At 62.2% G+C, this 18,617-nt stretch overlaps 2 protein-coding genes and 1 long non-coding RNA gene across 8 annotated transcripts in view; 1 reads left to right on the forward strand and 2 right to left on the reverse strand.

The window, feature by feature from the left end:
- Nucleotides 1–495: 495 nt before the first annotated feature.
- On the reverse strand, nt 496–5,058 carry RUFY4 (RUN and FYVE domain containing 4). The gene is given in 9 exon segments (XM_071435175.1): nt 496–789; nt 792–979; nt 1,089–1,235; nt 1,857–1,963; nt 2,039–3,092; nt 3,706–3,849; nt 3,998–4,104; nt 4,377–4,502; nt 4,840–5,058. Coding segments are annotated over 9 exon segments (2,142 nt in total). The 5' UTR covers nt 4,990–5,058; the 3' UTR covers nt 496–670.
- Nucleotides 5,059–5,702: 644 nt separating this feature from the next.
- On the reverse strand, nt 5,703–7,636 carry LOC139593807 (uncharacterized). Its single transcript, XR_011680400.1, has 3 exons — nt 7,582–7,636; nt 6,710–6,814; nt 5,703–5,764 (listed from the first exon to the last, which is right to left on the reverse strand). It is a non-coding gene; the product is annotated as an uncharacterized lncRNA (long non-coding RNA).
- Nucleotides 7,637–9,605: 1,969 nt separating this feature from the next.
- The window catches only part of TNS1 (tensin 1), a 68,990-nt gene continuing 59,978 nt past the window's right edge, over nt 9,606–18,617 (forward strand). For 3 of the 6 annotated variants that reach the window (XM_071435179.1, XM_071435181.1, XM_071435182.1), the window contains exons 1-3: nt 9,607–9,741; nt 16,358–16,472; nt 17,608–17,645. In XM_071435179.1, the coding sequence (XP_071291280.1) occupies nt 9,646–9,741; nt 16,358–16,472; nt 17,608–17,645 (249 nt within the window). In that variant the 5' untranslated portion in view covers nt 9,607–9,645. Of the gene's footprint in view, nt 9,742–12,481; nt 12,510–16,357; nt 16,473–17,607; nt 17,646–18,617 lie in introns of those variants that run through there. The other 3 variants (XM_071435177.1, XM_071435178.1, XM_071435180.1) reach the window with 2 other exon arrangements.

Genomic DNA, 18,617 nt, shown 5'->3' on the forward strand with positions numbered 1-18,617 from the left:
AGGATGTCTGCCCTACACCTACACACCTACACATCTCTCCACTGGAGTCCCATACTGCTCCTCCATTGACCTTGATCTGGGTTCCTAGGGGTTCATAACCATGGGGACATCAGCAGATGTCACCCATGCACTGGCTCATGGGTGGGTACGGGGGTCCCAAGCACCCAGGTGGGAACCCTGGAGACTTGGGGCAGAGCAGAGTCAGTGGGGGTGCTGAGCCAGGACAGCCCATCACCTTTGCATCTGAGAAACCTCTTGCCCAAGTGGTTGCTTGCAGTGTGGTAGGAAGCCAGAGCTGTTGGCCAAGAGCTGTCTACTCTCCCCACTGTGGGATGGTGCAGGCAGTGGCTCACCCTGGCTGCAGCTAGGACACCCTTTTTGGGGATGGTTTCCCCCCAGGAGAACTCGAACACCCCCACAGCAGCATTTCCCACCCGCACCCAACCCCAGTCTCAATCTGGCAGCGACCGATGGATGACACGGAAGACACAGGGGTAGCAGAAATGAGTAGTTTTCCTCTTTGTGGACCAGCCGCAAGAAAGACACATGTCAAACCCAAAATGCTGGGCAGCGGGACCTGCATGCGGGCCCTGGACACCCCAGTAAGTCCAAGAGGAGGCAGCCAGGGTGGAAGGTGTCCCAGACGTGGTGCCAGGGCTGCTGTCCCTGCTCATGTGGCCTGCGGGTGCCTCTGCTGGTAGCAAATCAGGCAGCAGCGGCCGTGCTTGCCCATGTCCACGGAGCAGGTGTGGCACACCTTGCCCTGGCACAGCCTGCTGAGAGAGCAGGAGGTGAGAGCTGAGCCCGCACCGTGCCAGAGCCAGCCCCCGTTCCCCTCCCAGCCCACCTGCAGCTGTACCGCCGGGAGAGGAGGCGGAAATCCTTGTGGCAGCGGGCACACAGCCCTGGGTCGCGGGGCACCGGGCTGGGCACCGGAGCGTCAATGCCCTCCGTCTTCTGCCACAGGGCATCCTTCTCCCTGCGGGAGGGGAGAGGTCAGCACTGCCTTCGCCTGGGCTCTGGTGCCCTCCTCTGGGCAAAGGGGTGTGGGTCCCCTTGCCCTTGCGTGGAGTCCCCGGGGCTCTCACCGCAGCAGCTCCAGCAGCCGCCCCTTCATGTCGCGGATGAGCTCCTGCTGCCGTGCCTGCTCGGCGCCGCGCGTGGCCTCCCGCTCCAGGGCCTCCCGCTGCGCCCGCTGCAGCGCCGATGCCCAGCGCTCACCGTCCTGCCGGGCCCTGCCGCGGGACAGTGCCGACACGGTCTCCCTGTCTGCCAGCTGGTCGTCTCTCTGTCCCTCCATGCATGCGGATAAACCTCCCGCCGCTGGTTCCTCCCTCCCTCCCTCCCTCTCTCCCTCGCTCCCTCCCTCCTTCCCTCCCTCCCTTCTTTTCTCTGCTGTTGCCCATCCATCCTCAAGCTCTCTCCCCATCCGCTTTTCCACTGCCACCCATCCGTTTTCCCTCTGTTCATCCATCCTTCTCCACATCCATACCTCTTGTCTTCTGCCCACCCACCCATCTACCTACCCCAAATTTATCCCTGTTTCTCTCCATCCACCGTCCCATCTCCATTCACTCACACTAAATTGATCCCTCCTTCCCTCCCTCTATCTACTAACGCCAAACCACTCCAACTCTGCCCACCTACCCTTCCACCCACCTATCAGTCCCAAATTGACCCCTCCCTCCGGTCCTCCCCCCTCAAATCCTTCCTTCCCTCCCTCCCTCCCCCTGCCAATCCCCAGCTACTGGTTGGCTGTGTCCAAGCAGGACATCATTGGGAAACCCTCTGGCAGGTGGAGATAGGAGGTCCCACTCTGGGGTGATGGGTGGTGGAAGAAGGGGTCACTGCCTGACCTGCTGAGCTCCTCCTGCAGCCGTGCCATCTCCTGTTGCTGGGCCTGGAGCTGCTGCCGGCTCTGCCAGGTCTCCTCCTGTGCTGAGACAGCCAGGCTGGCCAAGCGCTGGGGGAGAGTGGGGGCTCAATCCTGGACCCCAAACCCCACCCCACCACGGGATTCCCTTGGGCTTGCCCATACCATGGCCATGCTGGTGACCGTGCTGGGCTCCCCTTCTGCCTGTGGGGCTCGTGGGAGCTCCTGGAGACCACGGGCGAGCTCCAGTGCCTGCCGCAGCACCTCCTCCACGGCAGCCAACTCATCTGAGGTACCAGCATCCTTCAGCACGTCCGTCCGTCCTGCCGCCACCAGCTGGCATTCCTGCAGGCGCGAGGTCAGCGCCGCCGTCTCTGCCAGCGCCCTGGCCAGCTGGGTGCCCCGCTCCTCTGCCACTTCTTGCCAGCCCCGTGCCTCCTCCTGTGCCCGTGCCAGTGCCCCCGGCTCCCTCGCTGCCACCGCTGCCTCCAGTGCCCGCTGCAGGAAGGTGTTGGTTTCCCGCAGTGCCTCCTCCTGGCGTGCCCAGAGCTGTGCCCGCCGGGCACTGCCCTCCTCCTGCCGCCGCTGCCGCCGGTCCGCCCGCGCCAGCCGCGCCGCCAGCGCCTGGGCCGCCGCCTCCCGCTGCCCCAGCTCGGCCCAGAGCTGCGACACCAGCGCCTGCAGGGATTCCTCTGTCCCACCCGGCTGCCTGGGCACCAGGGACAGGGACCCCAGCATGCACCTTGTGCCACTGGACAGGGGGGACATGCCAGGCTGGGCTGCTTTGCCAGTGCCATGTGCATCCTCCAGTTCCTCTACATCCAAATCCTTCATCTCCTTCTCCTCCTCCAACTCTTCATGCTTCTCTTCCAAATCCTCCTCCACGTCCACTTCCACATCCTCCACCTTCACATCCTCCACCTTTACCTCCTTTGTATCTTTACTGTCATCCTCCTCCACGTCCTCTTCATCCTCCTCTTCCATGTCCTTCTTCATCTCCCCATCCTCTGAATCTTCCTCTATATCTTCCACTTGCACACTCCCTGCCTGCAGGGCAGCCAAAGTGGGTGGGGAGGGATGGGCTGGTGGCTCATGGAGTGCCACAGTGGGATGGCCAGTGCCATCAGACCATCCATGTGCCGCAGTGCTGATCCTGTCTGTCTGCAGGGCTGTCTTTGCTGGGCTGCTCCTGATCACCAGGCTGGGCCGTACCAGTGGCCTAGAGGGGACACAGGGCTCAGGACTACGAGGTCACCCCCAAGGGGAAAAGGGCATTACCACCCTCCATTTAGGCTTGCTGGGCACAGCAGCCTTCAAGAATCTGGGGGGCAGCAGAGCAGGGGATCAGCCACCAGCCTGAGCACCCACAGAACATGTGGCATCCATCGACCCAAGCATGTGTGCTTGTGACAGTCTGTGCACACGGGTGTGTGGGCAGCAGAACAGGTGTGAGTGTGCTGGAACAGCTGCATCCATGATGCCCCCACAAGTGTGCCCGGGGCAAGGGTGTGCAAGCACATACATGTGTCCCTGTGTGTCAGATGTCACAGTGTCATGGTGTTGCAGCAGGGATATACTCAAGCAGAGGATGGCTCTGTGTGTGTGTACACATGCATGTGGCATGTTTGCAGGCACAGGCAGGGTGTGCATGCTGGTGCCAGGGACTGTGCCCTCCATTGAGAGCTGGCACATCTGGAGTGCTGTGTGGGGTCTAGGGCAGTGGGGCAATGCACACATGCTTCTCTGCAATGCTAAGCCCCAGGTGCCTCTGATGCCCTTGACATCCCCAGTGCTGCCAATGCCCCTGGTGCCCCCAGTGTCCCCAAGCTCACTCGGAGAACATGGGCCAGGCGGTGTCCAGGTCACTCCTGTACAGAGCCAGGTGGAAGGTGACACCGTCCAGCTCATAGAGGCTGCCCAGGATCTCCTCTCGCCGTTTAGGGCTCAGGAAGGGGCTACGGGCGTAGTACCACTCACTGCAACCACAAAACATGCATCCCTCTATGCCCTGGACAGTCACACGTGCCTGCAGCACCTCTGCTGACTGGGTGCTGCAGGGCACTGTCCACCCTGGCCATGTCCCCCAACACCAGGAGCATGCCCTCAGTGTGCCCCTGCTCTCACCAGAGGCTCTCAGGGTCGAGAAGGCAGAGCTGCAGGGACTCTGCCAGCTGCCGGTGCACCAGGCAGTACCGCAGAAAGGCTCGGCCCCTGCCCACAGGGGTCTTCAGCTGTGGGGGAGAGGGGGTTATCAATCCCTGTCACTCCAGTCTGCCCCTCCACACACCTCCCTCCTAGCCCATGCAGGGAAAGAGGGTCCCCAGGGTTCAGCCTGGGGCGCAGTGGGGATCCCAGAGGGGACAAAACCGTTTATAGCACCAGTGGGCAAACGCTTGGTGCCCAAGCGAGTGTGTGCCTGTGCAGAGGTGTGTGTGCACCCACAAGCAAGCAGAAGTTCATGTATGTGCACAAGTCCCTGGGCATCCCACCAGCCCATGCCCACCTTGTCCAGGGAGGTGACGAAGTGAATGCCTTCATGCTCCTGCCGGCACCGTGCCAGCCCCTGGCACAAGAAGTCCCAATAGTCCTTGCGCTGCCCAAAGAAGCTTCTCTTCTCCTTGAGGTCAAACTGGCAGAGGTACAAGCTTGGACTTTTTTTTCTGGGAGCATCCCCTGCTCCCCCCAGCCTGTCCCCTGTGGGGCTGGAATCCATCCAGCTCCCCCAGCAGGATTGGTCCAGATGTCCCTCTCTTCACTCCATACCTCAGTTTCCCTTTTGCAGCACATGTAATTACACATGTGGATTAGGGAGAACCTGGTCCAGGTGGCTGGGGATGCCCAGGGCCAGACAATGCTGGGTGGGGTTCCTCCATCCCCTGCCTGGTTAACTCAGAGTCCCTTCTGCTCTCAGCTGTGCCTAAGGGGAAAGGAGGCAGGGGGCAGCAGAGATGGAGGAGCAGCAGTACCTGGAGGAGGAACTCTAGCTGGGCACAGAGGCTGTGCAGCTCCCGGCTCCCGTCTGTCACCGGCAGGTTCTGCTCCTGGTAGCTGCATTTCAGCTCAGCCACGGTCTCTGCGGGATGGCAGGGCTGGGCTGGCATGGCACCCTCTCCCATCCTACCCCTCTTCCCTCAACTGCCTCACCACAGCCAGCCTCAGGGATTTCTCATGGTGGATGAAACCATAGAATCATAGAATCTAAGTTGGAAAAGACCTCCAAGATCAAGTTCAGTCATTAACCCAGCACTTCCAAATCGACCATTAAACCATGTAGCCAAATGCCACTTCCACATGTCTTTTAAATGCCTCCATGGGTGGTGACTCCACTACTTCCCTGGGTAGCCTGTTCCAATGCTTGATAAACATTTCCATGAAGAAATTTTTCCTAATATCCACTCTAAACCTCTCCTGGCACAACTTGAGGCCATTTCCTCTTGTCCTAACCCTTGTAACTGGGGAGAAGAGACTGACTCCTTCCTGGCTACAACCCTTCCCATGTTCCCCCACTCATTTCAGATAGTTGTAGAGAGTGATAAGATCCCCCACCAAGCCTACTTTTCTTCAGAGAGAAAAAAGAACTCGGGATGAAGGAGGGGAGCAGGGGGAGCAAGGAGCATGGCCACCTCCTGGGCACTGCCAGTTCCAGGGACTGGCAGTGAGGATGGGAGCAGGCAGCAGTGGAAGAGTTGGCACAAGGATTCTCTGGAGCACCCCTGGCAGTCACACCCCCCACTGCCCATGACTTGGGTGCAAGAAGGGATCTGGCACGGCCAGGGTGAGATGTGCCATGCAGGGAGCATGCTGGCAGGGCACTGGTTGGCACACTTACTCTGCAGGTCCTTGATGACACGGTTGAGCTCCCCTTCCCCTGCCATGGCTGCTTACAGGGATCTGCAGAGGCAGGGGCAATGATGAGAGGTTCCAGGCTGGCACTCCCCTGGCACCCCCAAACTCTGTCCCAGAGAGAGTGTCTGCCCCTCAGCTCTACCCCAGAGCTGCCTGCTGTTAAGGTGGAGAGGGGAGGTTAGGCACCCCTTACCCTGCCCATGTTCCCCCACTATATAGGATAGACCAGATGGGGGGACAAAGGTGTCCCATCCTGCACCCTCTCAGCTCTCCATGTGCCCTGCCCCTGTATGTTCTCAGCCTCTGCTCCCATTCCTTGGGGAGTTCCAGGGACTGAGCCCACCACATCCCTATTGTGTCCCTGTCCTTATCCCTGTCCCTGCTTGCCAGGATTCAGGATGTGGGTTTGGCGCAGGGGAAGTGCTGCTTTTGCTTCTGCTCTCGCTTCCCTCACTCACATCACGAACAATGCGGGGGCTTCTGGGTGGTTGAGCACAGGGGCACACCAGCCCTGATATGCAGCCCCCTGAGCTCAGCTCCCTAGGCAGAGCCCTCTGGCACAGCCTGTTGCCTGCATGGCTGGCATGGGGTTTGGGTGAGCTGCGGGCATGAGGTGAGGGGCCACAGGGCACAGTGCAGTGATTTTGGGGTGGGTGGCAGCTTGGGGACAGGGTGAGGGAAGTAGCCCATGGGGGTGGAAGGTCTGTGACTTGTCACTGTGGCTGGTGTGGGGCAGCACTTTGGGGGGCGGGGTGTGTGTCCCAGCAGGGTGCATGTGCACTCACAGGAGGGGGTGCACTGCTGTGCCCAAACGTGCCCGAGCGTGTGAGTGCCCTGTGCCCTCTACCACGGCACAGTGAGGGAGCAGGACACAGGTCTGGGGCTGCCCGTGTTCCCATTCCAGTGCCCTTGAGAGACCTCGGATGAGCTATCTTTGCATCTGCCCACCCCACTTGTACTCAGTTTCCCCTGGGAGGAGAACCCCCTTACCTGTGTCCAGGAGCTGTGTGCTGCCCCGGGGCGGTTGCTGAGTGCTGTGGGTGCGCTGGCATGTCCTTGTGCCCACGCTGTGCCTGCCTGCTTCTCCTTTTGTACCTTGGGCAGGAGGAAGTGTGGGAGGTCGGTGGGGCTGCAGAAGCCACAGCCCGCCCGGCCCACACCACATCAGGCACTGCAGCTTAGCCTCCAGCACCTGGCTCCCTGTTTTGGGGGGTGCCAGCTCTGGGGAAAGGGTCAGCAAGGCTGGTCCCCCTGTGCAGCTTTTGCAGGGGCAGAGGAAGGACAGTGTCAGACGTGGGGGGACCCTGATGCTCTCCAATAAGACTGGAAATTAGGAATGCTCTGAAGAACCTGCCTGCAGTTTTTGTGGAGGGGGTCCAGGACCCATACTCTGCTAGAAGCAGCCAGCAGCAGACCTTGGCACAGAGGCCACGCCCATGCACAACAGCCCGTGGGCACAGAGACCCCTGCAGGAGCTGCAGCCCCCCCTAGCAAGGACCACAACCCTCCCCAATCATCTGGCCTCCACATGGGGGCTATACCCAGAGCCAGTGTGGAAGCTCTTTCCAGAGCATTCTGGACAAGGCTCCATCTTGTTGGGGAGCCCCCAACCCAGCAGTTCACCTCATTCACTGTGCCTGGACCCCTGTACTGTGTCAGCCCTGTCCTGTGGGCTCCTTCTCGACCGGGGGCTGAAAACCCCTGTGGGGGGGAGGTCAAAGGTGATGCCAGCCCATCCCACCAGTCCAGGCAGGGGCACCCACTGCCATCCTGCTCCCCACCACCATCTTGATGGATGGCCACAGTGATGCCCATGTCCTATCCTCTGCCATGACCCTCCTTGTAGAGCAGGTTGCCCTTACCTGTGTCACCTGGATGTCTTTGGGGACACAGTTGTCACCCCGGCCAGGCCTCGCTCGACACCAAAGTGAAAGTAGGAAGTGATGCTGAGTGGGAGCCTGGGCCTCCCAGCACCCTCCTGGCTCTGGGGTGGGTGTTGGCCTGTAGGTGCAGCTGGGGAGCAGAGGGGAGCCACTGTCAGTACTTGGGGTGACCCCAGCCTCCTCAGCACCCCATTGCCCCATGCCAGCCTGCAGTGTGTGCCACTGTGGGCAGGGGGCACAGCACCCCATATTGGATAGGGGTTGGGCAGGGTGTTGGGTGGCAGTGGAGCAGCAGCATCACCACGTGTGTGTGTGCATGCGTGTGCAGGTGTGCGTGTGACTGCACGTGTGTGCAGGCTGTGTGAGCACGGCTATGTGGCTGCGTGTGTGGGTGCAAGCTGTACACGTGTGGCTGGCGTGGGTGTGAGGCTGAGAGGGCACAGTGTGTGCCCTTCATTGCACCACCCCCGTGCCTTGTGCCAGGCACTGCGAGGGCAGGACCCCAACACCTGCAGGGGAAACGTGCCCCTGCCCGTCGCGCCACTGCGGCAGCCTGGCAGCAGGGTCCCCTCTCCCTGCCCCAGCCAAGGGCCAGGGTGAGGGTGCCAGGGGCTGGGGGGGCAGAGAAGACTCTCACCCATCCTTGGCGTGGGTGCAATTCAATTAACGAGGCCTGGCCCCGGTTCAGCACAGCCAATAAAGCTAATGGCCCCGCACAGGCCTGGCGCTGCCCGCCGGGGTGGGGGGGCAGGGGGGGAGCCGGGGGCCATCTGCTAATTAAATGGGGGTGGGGGACCGTGGAGCCAGCAGTGATGTCACCTCCCTGAGGCTCACCGGCCCCCCTCTGCCCTCCAGCCCTCTACCACCGCCAGGGTGCCAGACAGAGCTGTGGGGGACAGCTGTGAAGTGTGGGGGACCACCCAAACTTCCTGCACCCCCCCCTGCTGCTGCTGCTTGCTGGGAGGCTTCCCAAGGCAAATGCAATTATGCCCATGCCTGGCATGGCCGCTGCCCACGCTTGGCACCAGCAGCTGCCCCGTGGGGATGGGTCCTTGCCCGGCACCAGCATGGCGTCATGGCAGCATCCAGGGGTGCTGCTGCCTGCTGCTCTTGGCACCACCTCGATGGGTGCATGGAGGTGTGCGGTGCCCAGGGGGCTGCACCCTGTTACTCTGTTCCCCTGCCCTGTGCAAGGCCCATGGCGAGGCGGAGGTGCCCAGGTTTGAGCTGTCCTGCAGGGAGAGGTTCCCCACGGTAATTCTGTGCCCACAGCATGGCACGTCAGCCAGGCAGGCTTTGGGGACACCCCAATGCAAGGGCACCGTGTGGGGAGTCCCTGATTGTGTCCTCAGGCTCCTGAGGAGAGGCTCGGTGGGATACAAGGAGGACTGGCAGAGGGGAGGGAAGTCCCCCCCGCCCGTGTGTAGGCACTGCCACTTAGGGCTGGGGGTGGGCAGGCGGTACTGTAAGGAAACTGAGGCAGGGTCGGGGAGAGGCTCGTGGATTGAGCTGCGATCGAACCCACCGTGTGCGACCTCCTGCACCCCCAAAACTGACGGCGCTGGAGTGGGGGACCCTGTTAAGGTCTGACATCCACCCCAGGGATGCCGTGCCCGGAGGGCAGGCGGGTGAACGCCGGAGGTGCAAAGCCCCGAGCCCCGTGCGCGGGAGGAGGAGAAGGAGGAGGAGGAGGAGGAGGAGGAGGAGAAGGAGGAGGGGGAGGAGGGGGAGCGTGTCGAAGCTGGCTCCCACCCAAGCACTGCAGGACAGGGGCGGGCACGGTGCTCCCTGCCTGGCTGCCAGCGCGCAGGCGACGCTGGGGAACCGGCGGGGGGGACAGGGCCCGGTGGGACCGCAGCCCCCCAGCACATCACTGTCGCACGGCCCCGTGCCCAGGGCTGGGCACTTCGGGGGCACTGCCCGGCCACCGGAGCTTGTTGCGGCCGGCGCACGGCTGGGTTCGGCCGCTGGTCCGAGCGTGCACTGGGCAGGGGTCGGCCCCTGCACCCTCTCCCCGCCGGGTGAGCCCCTGGCAGGGGCACCATGACCCGGCTGAGCTGGTGCTTTGCCACCTTGGTTGGCTGGGGGAAGTCCTTGGTGTCCTGTCTCCTGCCCCTCCGCGCCCGCCGCCGCCGGGAGGTAAGCGGGCATCGCCGGGCACGGCGTTAGGGTTAGGGGCTGCGGGGGACACGGGGCTGGGGGGCTCCGGGGTGCGGGGAGTGGGGTATGGGCTGCCGCTGGCCCTGCCTGCTCCGGGCAGCTGGGGGTTAAACCCTGCATATGCATGCCCGGGTGCAGGGCATGTCCTTTGTCCCTCCTTTTGCCCCCCCCCCCCCCCCCCCCCCCCCCCCAGCGTCTCACTGTGACCCTCTCTTCCCACACCCGAGGAGCCCTGCAGTGCCTGCCTGGAGAGGATCTGCTGTACAGCCTTTCATTCTAAGGGATCTGCTGGGATCCTGTGTCCTTATAGAACCAGAGAGACCGTAGAGGCAGGGGGTGTCCCTGTGTCCTTATAGAACCCACAAAGGGAACGCTGTGCCGTGCATGAGGGGAGCCCAGTGCCCATAAAACACCCCCAAGTGAAATCCCTGTGCCCATAAAGTGGTCAGTGTGGGGGATCCTTGTACCTGTAAACACCTGGCACTGGGAAGCACCATGCCCATAAAGTACCCAGTCAGTGTGGGCTCCCTGTGCCCAATGTGTGAGACCCCTGTGGGGTCACTTGTGTAGGGCACCTCTGGGCCCCTCAGCACCTGGCATGTGTGGGATCCATGTGCCGAAGGATTGCCCCACAGGGCATCCCCGTGCCCATGCAGCACCTGCTGTGGGGACTCATTCTGCTCTGCCACCCAGGCTGCGCAAGCTGAGGCGGGGAGGGGGGGAAGCTCTTGGAGGGTGCTGGACTCCCACTGCGCCACCCTCACTTCGTTCTCAGTCTTTGGGAAGCTGCCCCGTGCCTGGCAGGATGGCATGGGACACTTCAGCTGCACCATGCCAGAAAAGCAGGTGCCAAAGCCACTGTCGGGCAGCGCCTGAGGGAGTCACTGCAGGCTGGTGACAGTCCAGTATATGCCAGGACAGGGACACAGCCTGGAGGAAGGAGAGGCCTCTGACTGCTTGGGGACCCCAGAGCGCGCCAGGGACGCAGGACCATGAACTGATGGGAGTACTGGGGGATGGTCAGGGCTGTGTGTGGGTGGGTGGCTTTGGTGAGATGTGGGTTGGTGGTTGTGCAGTCCTGTGTCCACCACGTTGTCCCTGTGTTTCGGATGTGGGTGTGAGGACACGGACTCGTAGGGGGCTGTAGCACACGTGTACCTGTGCATGTGTGTTCATGGGCATGCAGATGGGGCTGAGGTGAGAGTGAACTGCAGCTCACACGGGTGTGGGTGCACAGGAGGTCTTGATGGAGCTGCCATGGGGTGTGTGTCCCCTAACACATTTGTGTATGCTGGGGGCAGCAGCAGCAGGGCTCTCTGTTGGTGTGAGCTGTTACAGAGAGGTGTCTTGGACCTTTCTGTGCTGACAGGTACCCACGCACGTGGGACCCACCCACCATGTGTGACATGGGCTGTGTGTGGTGTACATGAGTGTGTCCTGGCACGTACACAGGGGGACATGTGTGATGTGTGCATGTGAGAGTACACATCACACATGAGCAGTGTGCAGACACTCTGCTGGAAGTGGGTGTGGGGGCCTTGGGGATATGGTGACCCCAGGACACAAAGGAGACCTGCCAAGGCTGGCCCTGCACTGGGAGTACATGCCTACACCAGTAGAACCTGTGCAGGAGTCCCTGTGCTAAGTGACCCCATACGTGTCCACCTGCTGAGAAAATGAGCCTAAAATGATGGTGATGGGCTGTGTCCCTGCAGCCACCCTGTCCCTGTCGCATGACCCTTGTCCCTGCCCTTCTGAGGAGCCTGGGATTGTCACGGCAGTGAATGGGAGGAGGTGATTTATGGGGGGGTGTGGACACTTCTCTCCACCGGGGCTTTCATTTGTGAGCAGTAACGAGGTTGATTAATACCGGCTGTAATGATGGGGGGGGTGTGTGAGAGGGGTGGGCAGGGGTGGCTCTTTGCTTGTTTGGTGCTGTGAGCAGGATCAGTCCCCCCAGGCTGGATCTGGTTGGCGTGGAGAGGTGGGAAGTGTTGTCCTCTGTCCCAGCTGGCACATCCCCACAGGGGTATCACTACCCTGGGCTGGGTGAGCACAGCATAGTGGTGGGGTGGAGGGCAATGGGACAGGGATATTTTGGGGAGGGGATGCTGCACTTTGGGAGGAGCCAGATGCAACCCCAGTCTCTGGGAAGGGCAGCCTACCCCCATCCCACCCTGCCCTTCCTTTCTGGGCTGGCGATTTTATGCAGAGTATGGATGGGAAACCGAGGCATGGGGAGGGGGGCATTACAGTGCCCACGTCCTCTCCATGCCCAGGTTTCCATGCCAGCCATGGCTCGTCCTGTCGGTGTGTCCTTCCCCCTGGCACGTCCCGCACCCTGACTCACACCCTCATGGTCACGGCCAGCTGAGCACAAGTTTCCAGGCTGGAGCCGGAGTCAGCACTGGCGGAGAGAGGGGGAACCGTGTGTCGCACGGCCAAGCCCCCCAGGAGTGGCTGGAGCACCCCCCTGCCAAATCCATTCCCGTCAGGGCCGCAGGCTGCCAAGCCGCTCGCCGTCCCGCCTGGAGGTTGTCCCCCCTCGCTGAGGCCCCCCAGCTCCGCGCATGGATGTCCGCTGATCCCTCCCCGTCTCCCATCCCGGGACCACCCAGGGGACTCGGCTGGGGATGGGGGGGGGGGTGCATCCCGCCGCAGGACCCGCCAGAGGCCGGAGGAGGGATGAGGGTGACGTGGGTGGCGGGTGTCCCCCGGTCAGCGGAGGAAATGGATCCCAAATGTGTGTGAGTGGGGAAGAGGGGGCCTGGGACACGCACAGCCCCACTCCGGGCCCCCGCAGCCCCTCTGCTGGCGGTGGGGGGGTGTCCCAGACGCCTCCGGGCCGACTCGATTGGGGCGCTGCGGGGTCGGGGGGGCTTCGCCGCTCCCCTCCTCCCCCGGCCGGAGGGGCGGCGAGGGGCCGGGGTGGGGCGGGCGGGCGGAGCGAGGGGCCGGGGGCTCGGCCGGCCGGGGACGCGCCGCGGGCAGCATGACCGGGCTGTGCCTCTCCTGCCTGCTCTGGGTACGAGCCGCACCGGGGGGAGCAGCACGGCAGCGCCGCGGGGTCGCGGAGCGGGGCTGCTCCCGGGAGCGGGCGGTGGATGGGACTGGATGCGAGGGCAGCGGGACGGAGCGGGGGCGTTTGCACCGGGACGGGCGGACTGGGAGCAGGGGGAACTGGCGGGGCTGGACCGGCACCAGGACCGGCTCTGGGGGAACCGGGACGGAGCGGAGACCGCTAGGGTCGGTCGGACATCGTGGTGGGGCTGGGGGGACCGGAGCGGGGCCGGGAGGAGCCCGGGGACTGTGGGGAGAGGAGCGGGACCCAGCCCGAGAGAGAAGTGGCGGTGGGCAGTAGGCTGGGGGGTACACGAAGAGAGGGGAACGGGCTGGGATGTGGGACATACTGGGCTGTAGAAGGATCTGTGTGTGGAAGGACTGTGGACTTGGGGAGGGTGGGAGGCTGATCCCCCACGATGCCCAGCCTGCGTCACTGGCCGGGGGCTTCACCATTCCCTGGGGCAGGGGATCTGCTACTTCATCTGCCCTTCCGAGGGAAGGGCAACTCGGAAAACTGGGGGGGATCTGGTTAGTTATGGGGGTTTGGGACTCTGCATTCTCCCCAGTCACCAAGCTGGGTCCCGGGGCCCAGCGGGTTGCAAAACTCTGGGTGGACCTGAGCCTACAAGGCTGCACTCAGGTGTCCTGGTGCCCTCCACCCACCGTGGCTTTGCAGCCTCAGGGGAACTGGGTGTCACAGGTTCCCCCCCGCTGCCACTGCACTCTCTGCAGTGCTGGGCAATGAACCCAGGTCTCCTAGCTCTTGATTAATTTGGCATCTTTGTCTGGTGCCTCTTCCAACCCAGGACACCTGGGTCCCCTTCCAGCCTCCTTTGGTCTGCATGTTGGCGGGCCCCATGGCCAGGGATGCCTTTGCACCCCTGCTCCTGCACCATGTGGGTGCTGGTCCCTGGAGGTGGGTACCCATGGGTGGATATCCAGGAGATGTGCCCAAGAAGCCCTCCAGCCCATGCCCCTGCATCCCCCCAACAGTTTCCAGCCTTGGGGGCAGGGAGGCTAATTGGGATGCTGCCAGTATGGAGAGCTGGGACTGGATTGTTTTGTGGGATGGGCTGGTTCCCTGGCTGGCAGAGTGGCACTGGGTGGGCAGAGTGCCCCTCCAGCAGCAGGGTCCTGGGGGGGCATAAAGCTGGGTGCTGCGTTGGTCCCCCTCTGGCACAGTGATGGTGTTGGCAATGAGACAAACAGAAGAGACTCTGGGGGTGTGGGAATCAAAGGGCCAGCTCTTTCACTAGTGAGGATAATTGCTGTTAATGAAGCCATGGAGGCCAGGGCAGAGCGGGGGGTATGTGCATGGGAGATGTGTCGGCATCCCTGTGCATCCCAGTGGGTCCCTGGGAGCGGGGGGCAAGGCCTCTTCCCGGGGCGCCCTGCAGCAATGATGCTGCTTTGCATATGCAAAGGAGCTCATGGCATCATTAGGTCTCACTGTCACCCAGCAACTGCGGCGTGGGAGCCCCTGTCCTGGGGGAGCTTTTCCCACGGCTGCCGGGTGGGTGACGCCGCGTCTGAGCACACACTTGTGTGTGTGTGTGTGTGTACACACCCAGCAGGGTGGCACCAGCTCAGGGGGCTGCCAAGGCACCACCTGTGAGCGGCCCTGTGGGAGCAGGTGCCCAGGGAAGAGGGGCTTGCAGGCACATGAACAAACCCGTGTGAGTGTGGGCACAGTGGCAATGGGCCTGTGTATGGGAGCAATGAGCCCGTGCCACTGCTCTGCTGTAGCTGCTGGGGACATGTGTGCCTGCAGGTGTGCATGTGCACGCAGTGCCATGACACATGCACTGCACGTTACATGTGCAGCACCCTCACAGCCCCAGGGGTGTTTGCACACACACACACGGGCGTGCAGTGCACGTGCATGGCCCATCTCCTGTCTCTGTCTGCACTGGGGAAACTGAGGCAGAGAATTTTGTGGGGAGGTACCTGGCCCCCTGACACTTTGGCACCATCCCTTTTGGCTCTGGTGCAGTGGGCTGGAGGAGAGCGGGGCGCCAAGGCAAGGGGGGGCCGCCGGGCCTCTGCTTAATCTCATTAGTCTTGGCATGAAAAGGCGGATTTACAGGGGCTCACGTCTTCATCTGGCAGCGGGTGGGTGGGCAGGGCTGGCCTGCTGCCAGGGGTTGCCCCCCTCCAAAAACAGTCAAATGGGAGTCTGGGAGGATCACTGGCTGCCTGCAGCTGTGCCAAGACCCCTCCCTGTCCTCAACCCCCATGCATGAACACACACAGTTCATGCTTGCACAGTTTGGATCCATCCTGCACTCAGTCACACTCGTGGCATCAGCTTCCTCTTGCTGTGGGTTGTGCCAGACAGGGTGGGCATGGCTGCTCATGCTCAGGGGGCTCTGTGCCCCCTTTACACCCCTCCAATACACACCTCAGCACATGCTGCCTGGCATGCACCCCAAAACACAGCATGACAGTGAGACACCCCCAGCATGGGCACCTTACTGGCAGCACTCACATGTAGTCAGGTGTGCACATAGGTTTTTGTGCACATATCTGTGTACCCACACACATGCAAATACACGCATTTATTATCTACACGTTTATCTATTCCCATTCACACGTGCACACGAGTTTGCATGCACACATGTGCATTCAAGCATTTTCACCCCCTGTGTGTGCAGACATACACAGCTGTGCCCACACACATGTGCTCACAGAGACACTTGTGCAAGGGCACGTATTCACAGGGACACACAGAGATGTACCAGCATGCAGGGAGGCACGAGTGTGCACACATCTGGGCACGCACACGCACACATATGTGCTCATACATGTGCATGCACACAGCTGTGCACACCTCTGTATGTGCACGCACAGCACAAACAGCGTGGACACACATATGCACACATACACATCTGTGCACACAATCTGTGCGTGCACACACACATATATGTGCACATGCACAAACGTATGAACACACAAGTGTGTGCATGCGTGCACACACACACTACACAGAGGCCCGCACCGCCAGGGGGCGGCAGAGACTATTTAAAGGGGTGGAGGCAGTGCCCCACCCCCCCCTTCCCCGGTACCCCCTATCCCCACTCCATACCCCCCATTCTTTCCCCTGTACCCCCTATCCCCACTCCATACCCCCCATTCTTTCCCCTGTACCCCCTATCCCCACTCCATAGCCCCATCCCTTCCCCTGTACCCTCTATTCCCACTCCATACCCCCCATCCCTTCCCCTGTACCCCCTATCCCTACTCCATATCCCCCCCATCCCTTGCCCTGTACCCCCTATACCCCTCCATCCCCCCATCCCTTCCCCTGTACCCCCTATTCCCACTCCATACCCCCCATTCTTTCCCCTGTACCCCCTATCCTGTAGCCCATACCCTGTACCACTGCTGCAGAGGACATGGACACAGGTGAAGGGGTGTGGGGGACACGGGTGGAGGATGAACTGCTGGCCAGGGGAAACAGGCAGGTCAGAGCTGAGTGTCTGGGTCTTGGTGCCACCTTGTTCCTGCTGACGAAGCCCCGTGTTTCCCCCAGCCCCAGGACCTGGAGGCCCCTCCAGCACACTCCTTCAAGATGACCAGCTTCAAGAAGGTGAAGGCCTGCGGGATCTGCCGGCAGGCCATCACGCGCCAGGGCAGCACCTGCAGAGGTGAGCTGGGGCTGTGGGAGCGCGGGTGCACGGGGACGTGCCGGGGAGGTCAGGACATTGGGGATGTGTGTGTATGTCTGCATGCACAAGGGTCTGAATGTGGGAACCTGTGCCAGTCTTTGCACACACGTGTGCCTGTGTGTTAGAGGGAGAGCTGTGGCTGTGAGAGAGTGTGTGCGGTGGGTGGGAAGGTGGCTGGGAGGCCAGGGTGGCCCATGGAGACACTGAGGTGTCGCATGTGTACGTGGCTGTGTGTCAGCTTCGTGCACGTGCAGTGAGTGTCCAGTGGCCACCACATATGTGTGCATGGGTGGGGGTCTGTGCACACACGTGGGTGTCACCCCTGAGCTGTGCTCGCTGCCCGTGGCACCCAGTGGGTCACAGGTGGGGCCGCCAGCCCTCGCACGTGTGCGGTGTTGCTGAGCCCCGTGCGAGGGGCGGACAGAGGAAACGGGAACAATGAGGCTTCCTGTGCTGCAGGAAACAGGCCCAAGGGGAACAGGGACTGGGGTGCGGCCGTGGCCGTGCTGCGTGGGGACCCTTGTGTCCCCTGGGGATGGGACATGTGTCTTTGCAGGGCTATTCAGGCAGCATAGTGGTGCCCTGTATAAGTGTGTGTCCCCAGCAGTGGCAAACAAGCCTGCACTGCCCATGAACAGGTGCCCTCCACAGGGCATGGGTGAAAATGTGCAGCAGCAGTGCATGGGATGGAGGGAGAGAACACAAGCAATGGCAGCACCCCTGTGGTGCTCTTAGTCATGCCAGTGTCCATAAGACCTCATGAGACCTTTGTGTGCATGGTCTGCCTCCATGCTGTTCACCCTGGGCATGGGGGCTTGTACTCCCACACACTCACTGGCACGTTGGCACCGTGTGTGCCCCAGAGCCACTTTTTGTGTGCCTGCCGCTGTGCTGTGCTGGTGCCACCTGGAATGTGTGTGCACCAGTGTGAGGTGTGGGTGTCCCTGCACGCATGTGCACGTCCTGGCAGTGCCCAGTGCCAAGGTGCTCTGCAGTGCCCTGCAGTGTTGGGTGCCCCTCCTTCCTGCCCTGCATGTGGGGTGCCTGCAGGCTGCCCCCTGGCTCTGCTCCCCCTCCTGCCTCCAATAACCCTCTCTCCCTCTCTCTCCCGCAGGCTGCAAGCTCTCCTGCCACACCAAGTGCCAAGCCAAGGTAAGGCAGTGTCCTGAGGTGTCCCCAGCCCTGCCTGCGGGCGCTGGGGATTCAGAGGAAGGATGCCATGGTCCATGCCAGCTGACCCCACTGGATGGGCACCCAAATGGGCTGGTGGCTCTGGGCTGGTCATGGTGGCACTGTGTCACCACTGGGTGAGGCTGACAGTGCCATCCTGCTGCCTGGTCACTGACAGCATGTGCCTGTCTGTGTACAAGGCTGGGATTTGGGGTGCAGCCCTTGTCAGAGCAGACCAGCAGGTATCTGTGCCCCAGTGCCTGGAGCGGGGTGCCCTTTGCCAGGGTGAGTGCTGCTGCACGTGGGTGCCATGCGCCGTGGCTGAGCCCTGCCAGCTGCGTGCACACAGGCTGAGCAGCTCTGCCGATGCCCAGCCAGGGGCGGATCTTGCTGGCAGGAGACAGAGGATGCCCAGTGGTGTCTGTCTATCCAGTTGCTGCACCAGCAGAGGGGGACCCTACTGCAACCCAGGTTCTCGGAGGAGCTGGAGGTGGGCACGGTGCCCATTACTGTGCTGTCGGGGCAGGGGAGGCTTCGTGTTCTTAATCCCTGGGGAGGCGTGTATGCCAGCTATCTCTGGGGCTGGCATCCTGGGCGGGAAGAGCCTGGCATGCCCCAGGCAGACAGCGTAGGCTGGGACATGCCTGTTCCCGTGCCCATTGCCTGTGCCCAGCTGGGCAGGGAGGGAGAAGGAAGGGGGGGTGCTGTGCCAGGGCCCGGGCACATGTTGGGCTTTGCAGGGTGCCATGGTACGGGTGGTGGTGCAGGGCAGGCGCTGGCAGCAGCCCTGGCACTGAGCCCTGGCTGGGCTCTTGGGGGAAATGGGGACTGTGGGGTACCCTGGGCCTTGAGTGGGCTGGGCAAAGGTGACTGAGAGGTTTTTTAGTGGAGCTGTGCCAGCCCCAGGACCCTGTGTCACCCCAGGCAGCCTGTGCCAGGAAGGCTGAGGCGGGG

The sequence above is a fragment of the Agelaius tricolor genome, unplaced genomic scaffold, assembly GCF_023055355.1.
Source record: "Agelaius tricolor isolate 1412-34295 unplaced genomic scaffold, bAgeTri1.0.p SCAF_10, whole genome shotgun sequence".
NCBI lineage: Eukaryota > Metazoa > Chordata > Aves > Passeriformes > Icteridae > Agelaius > Agelaius tricolor.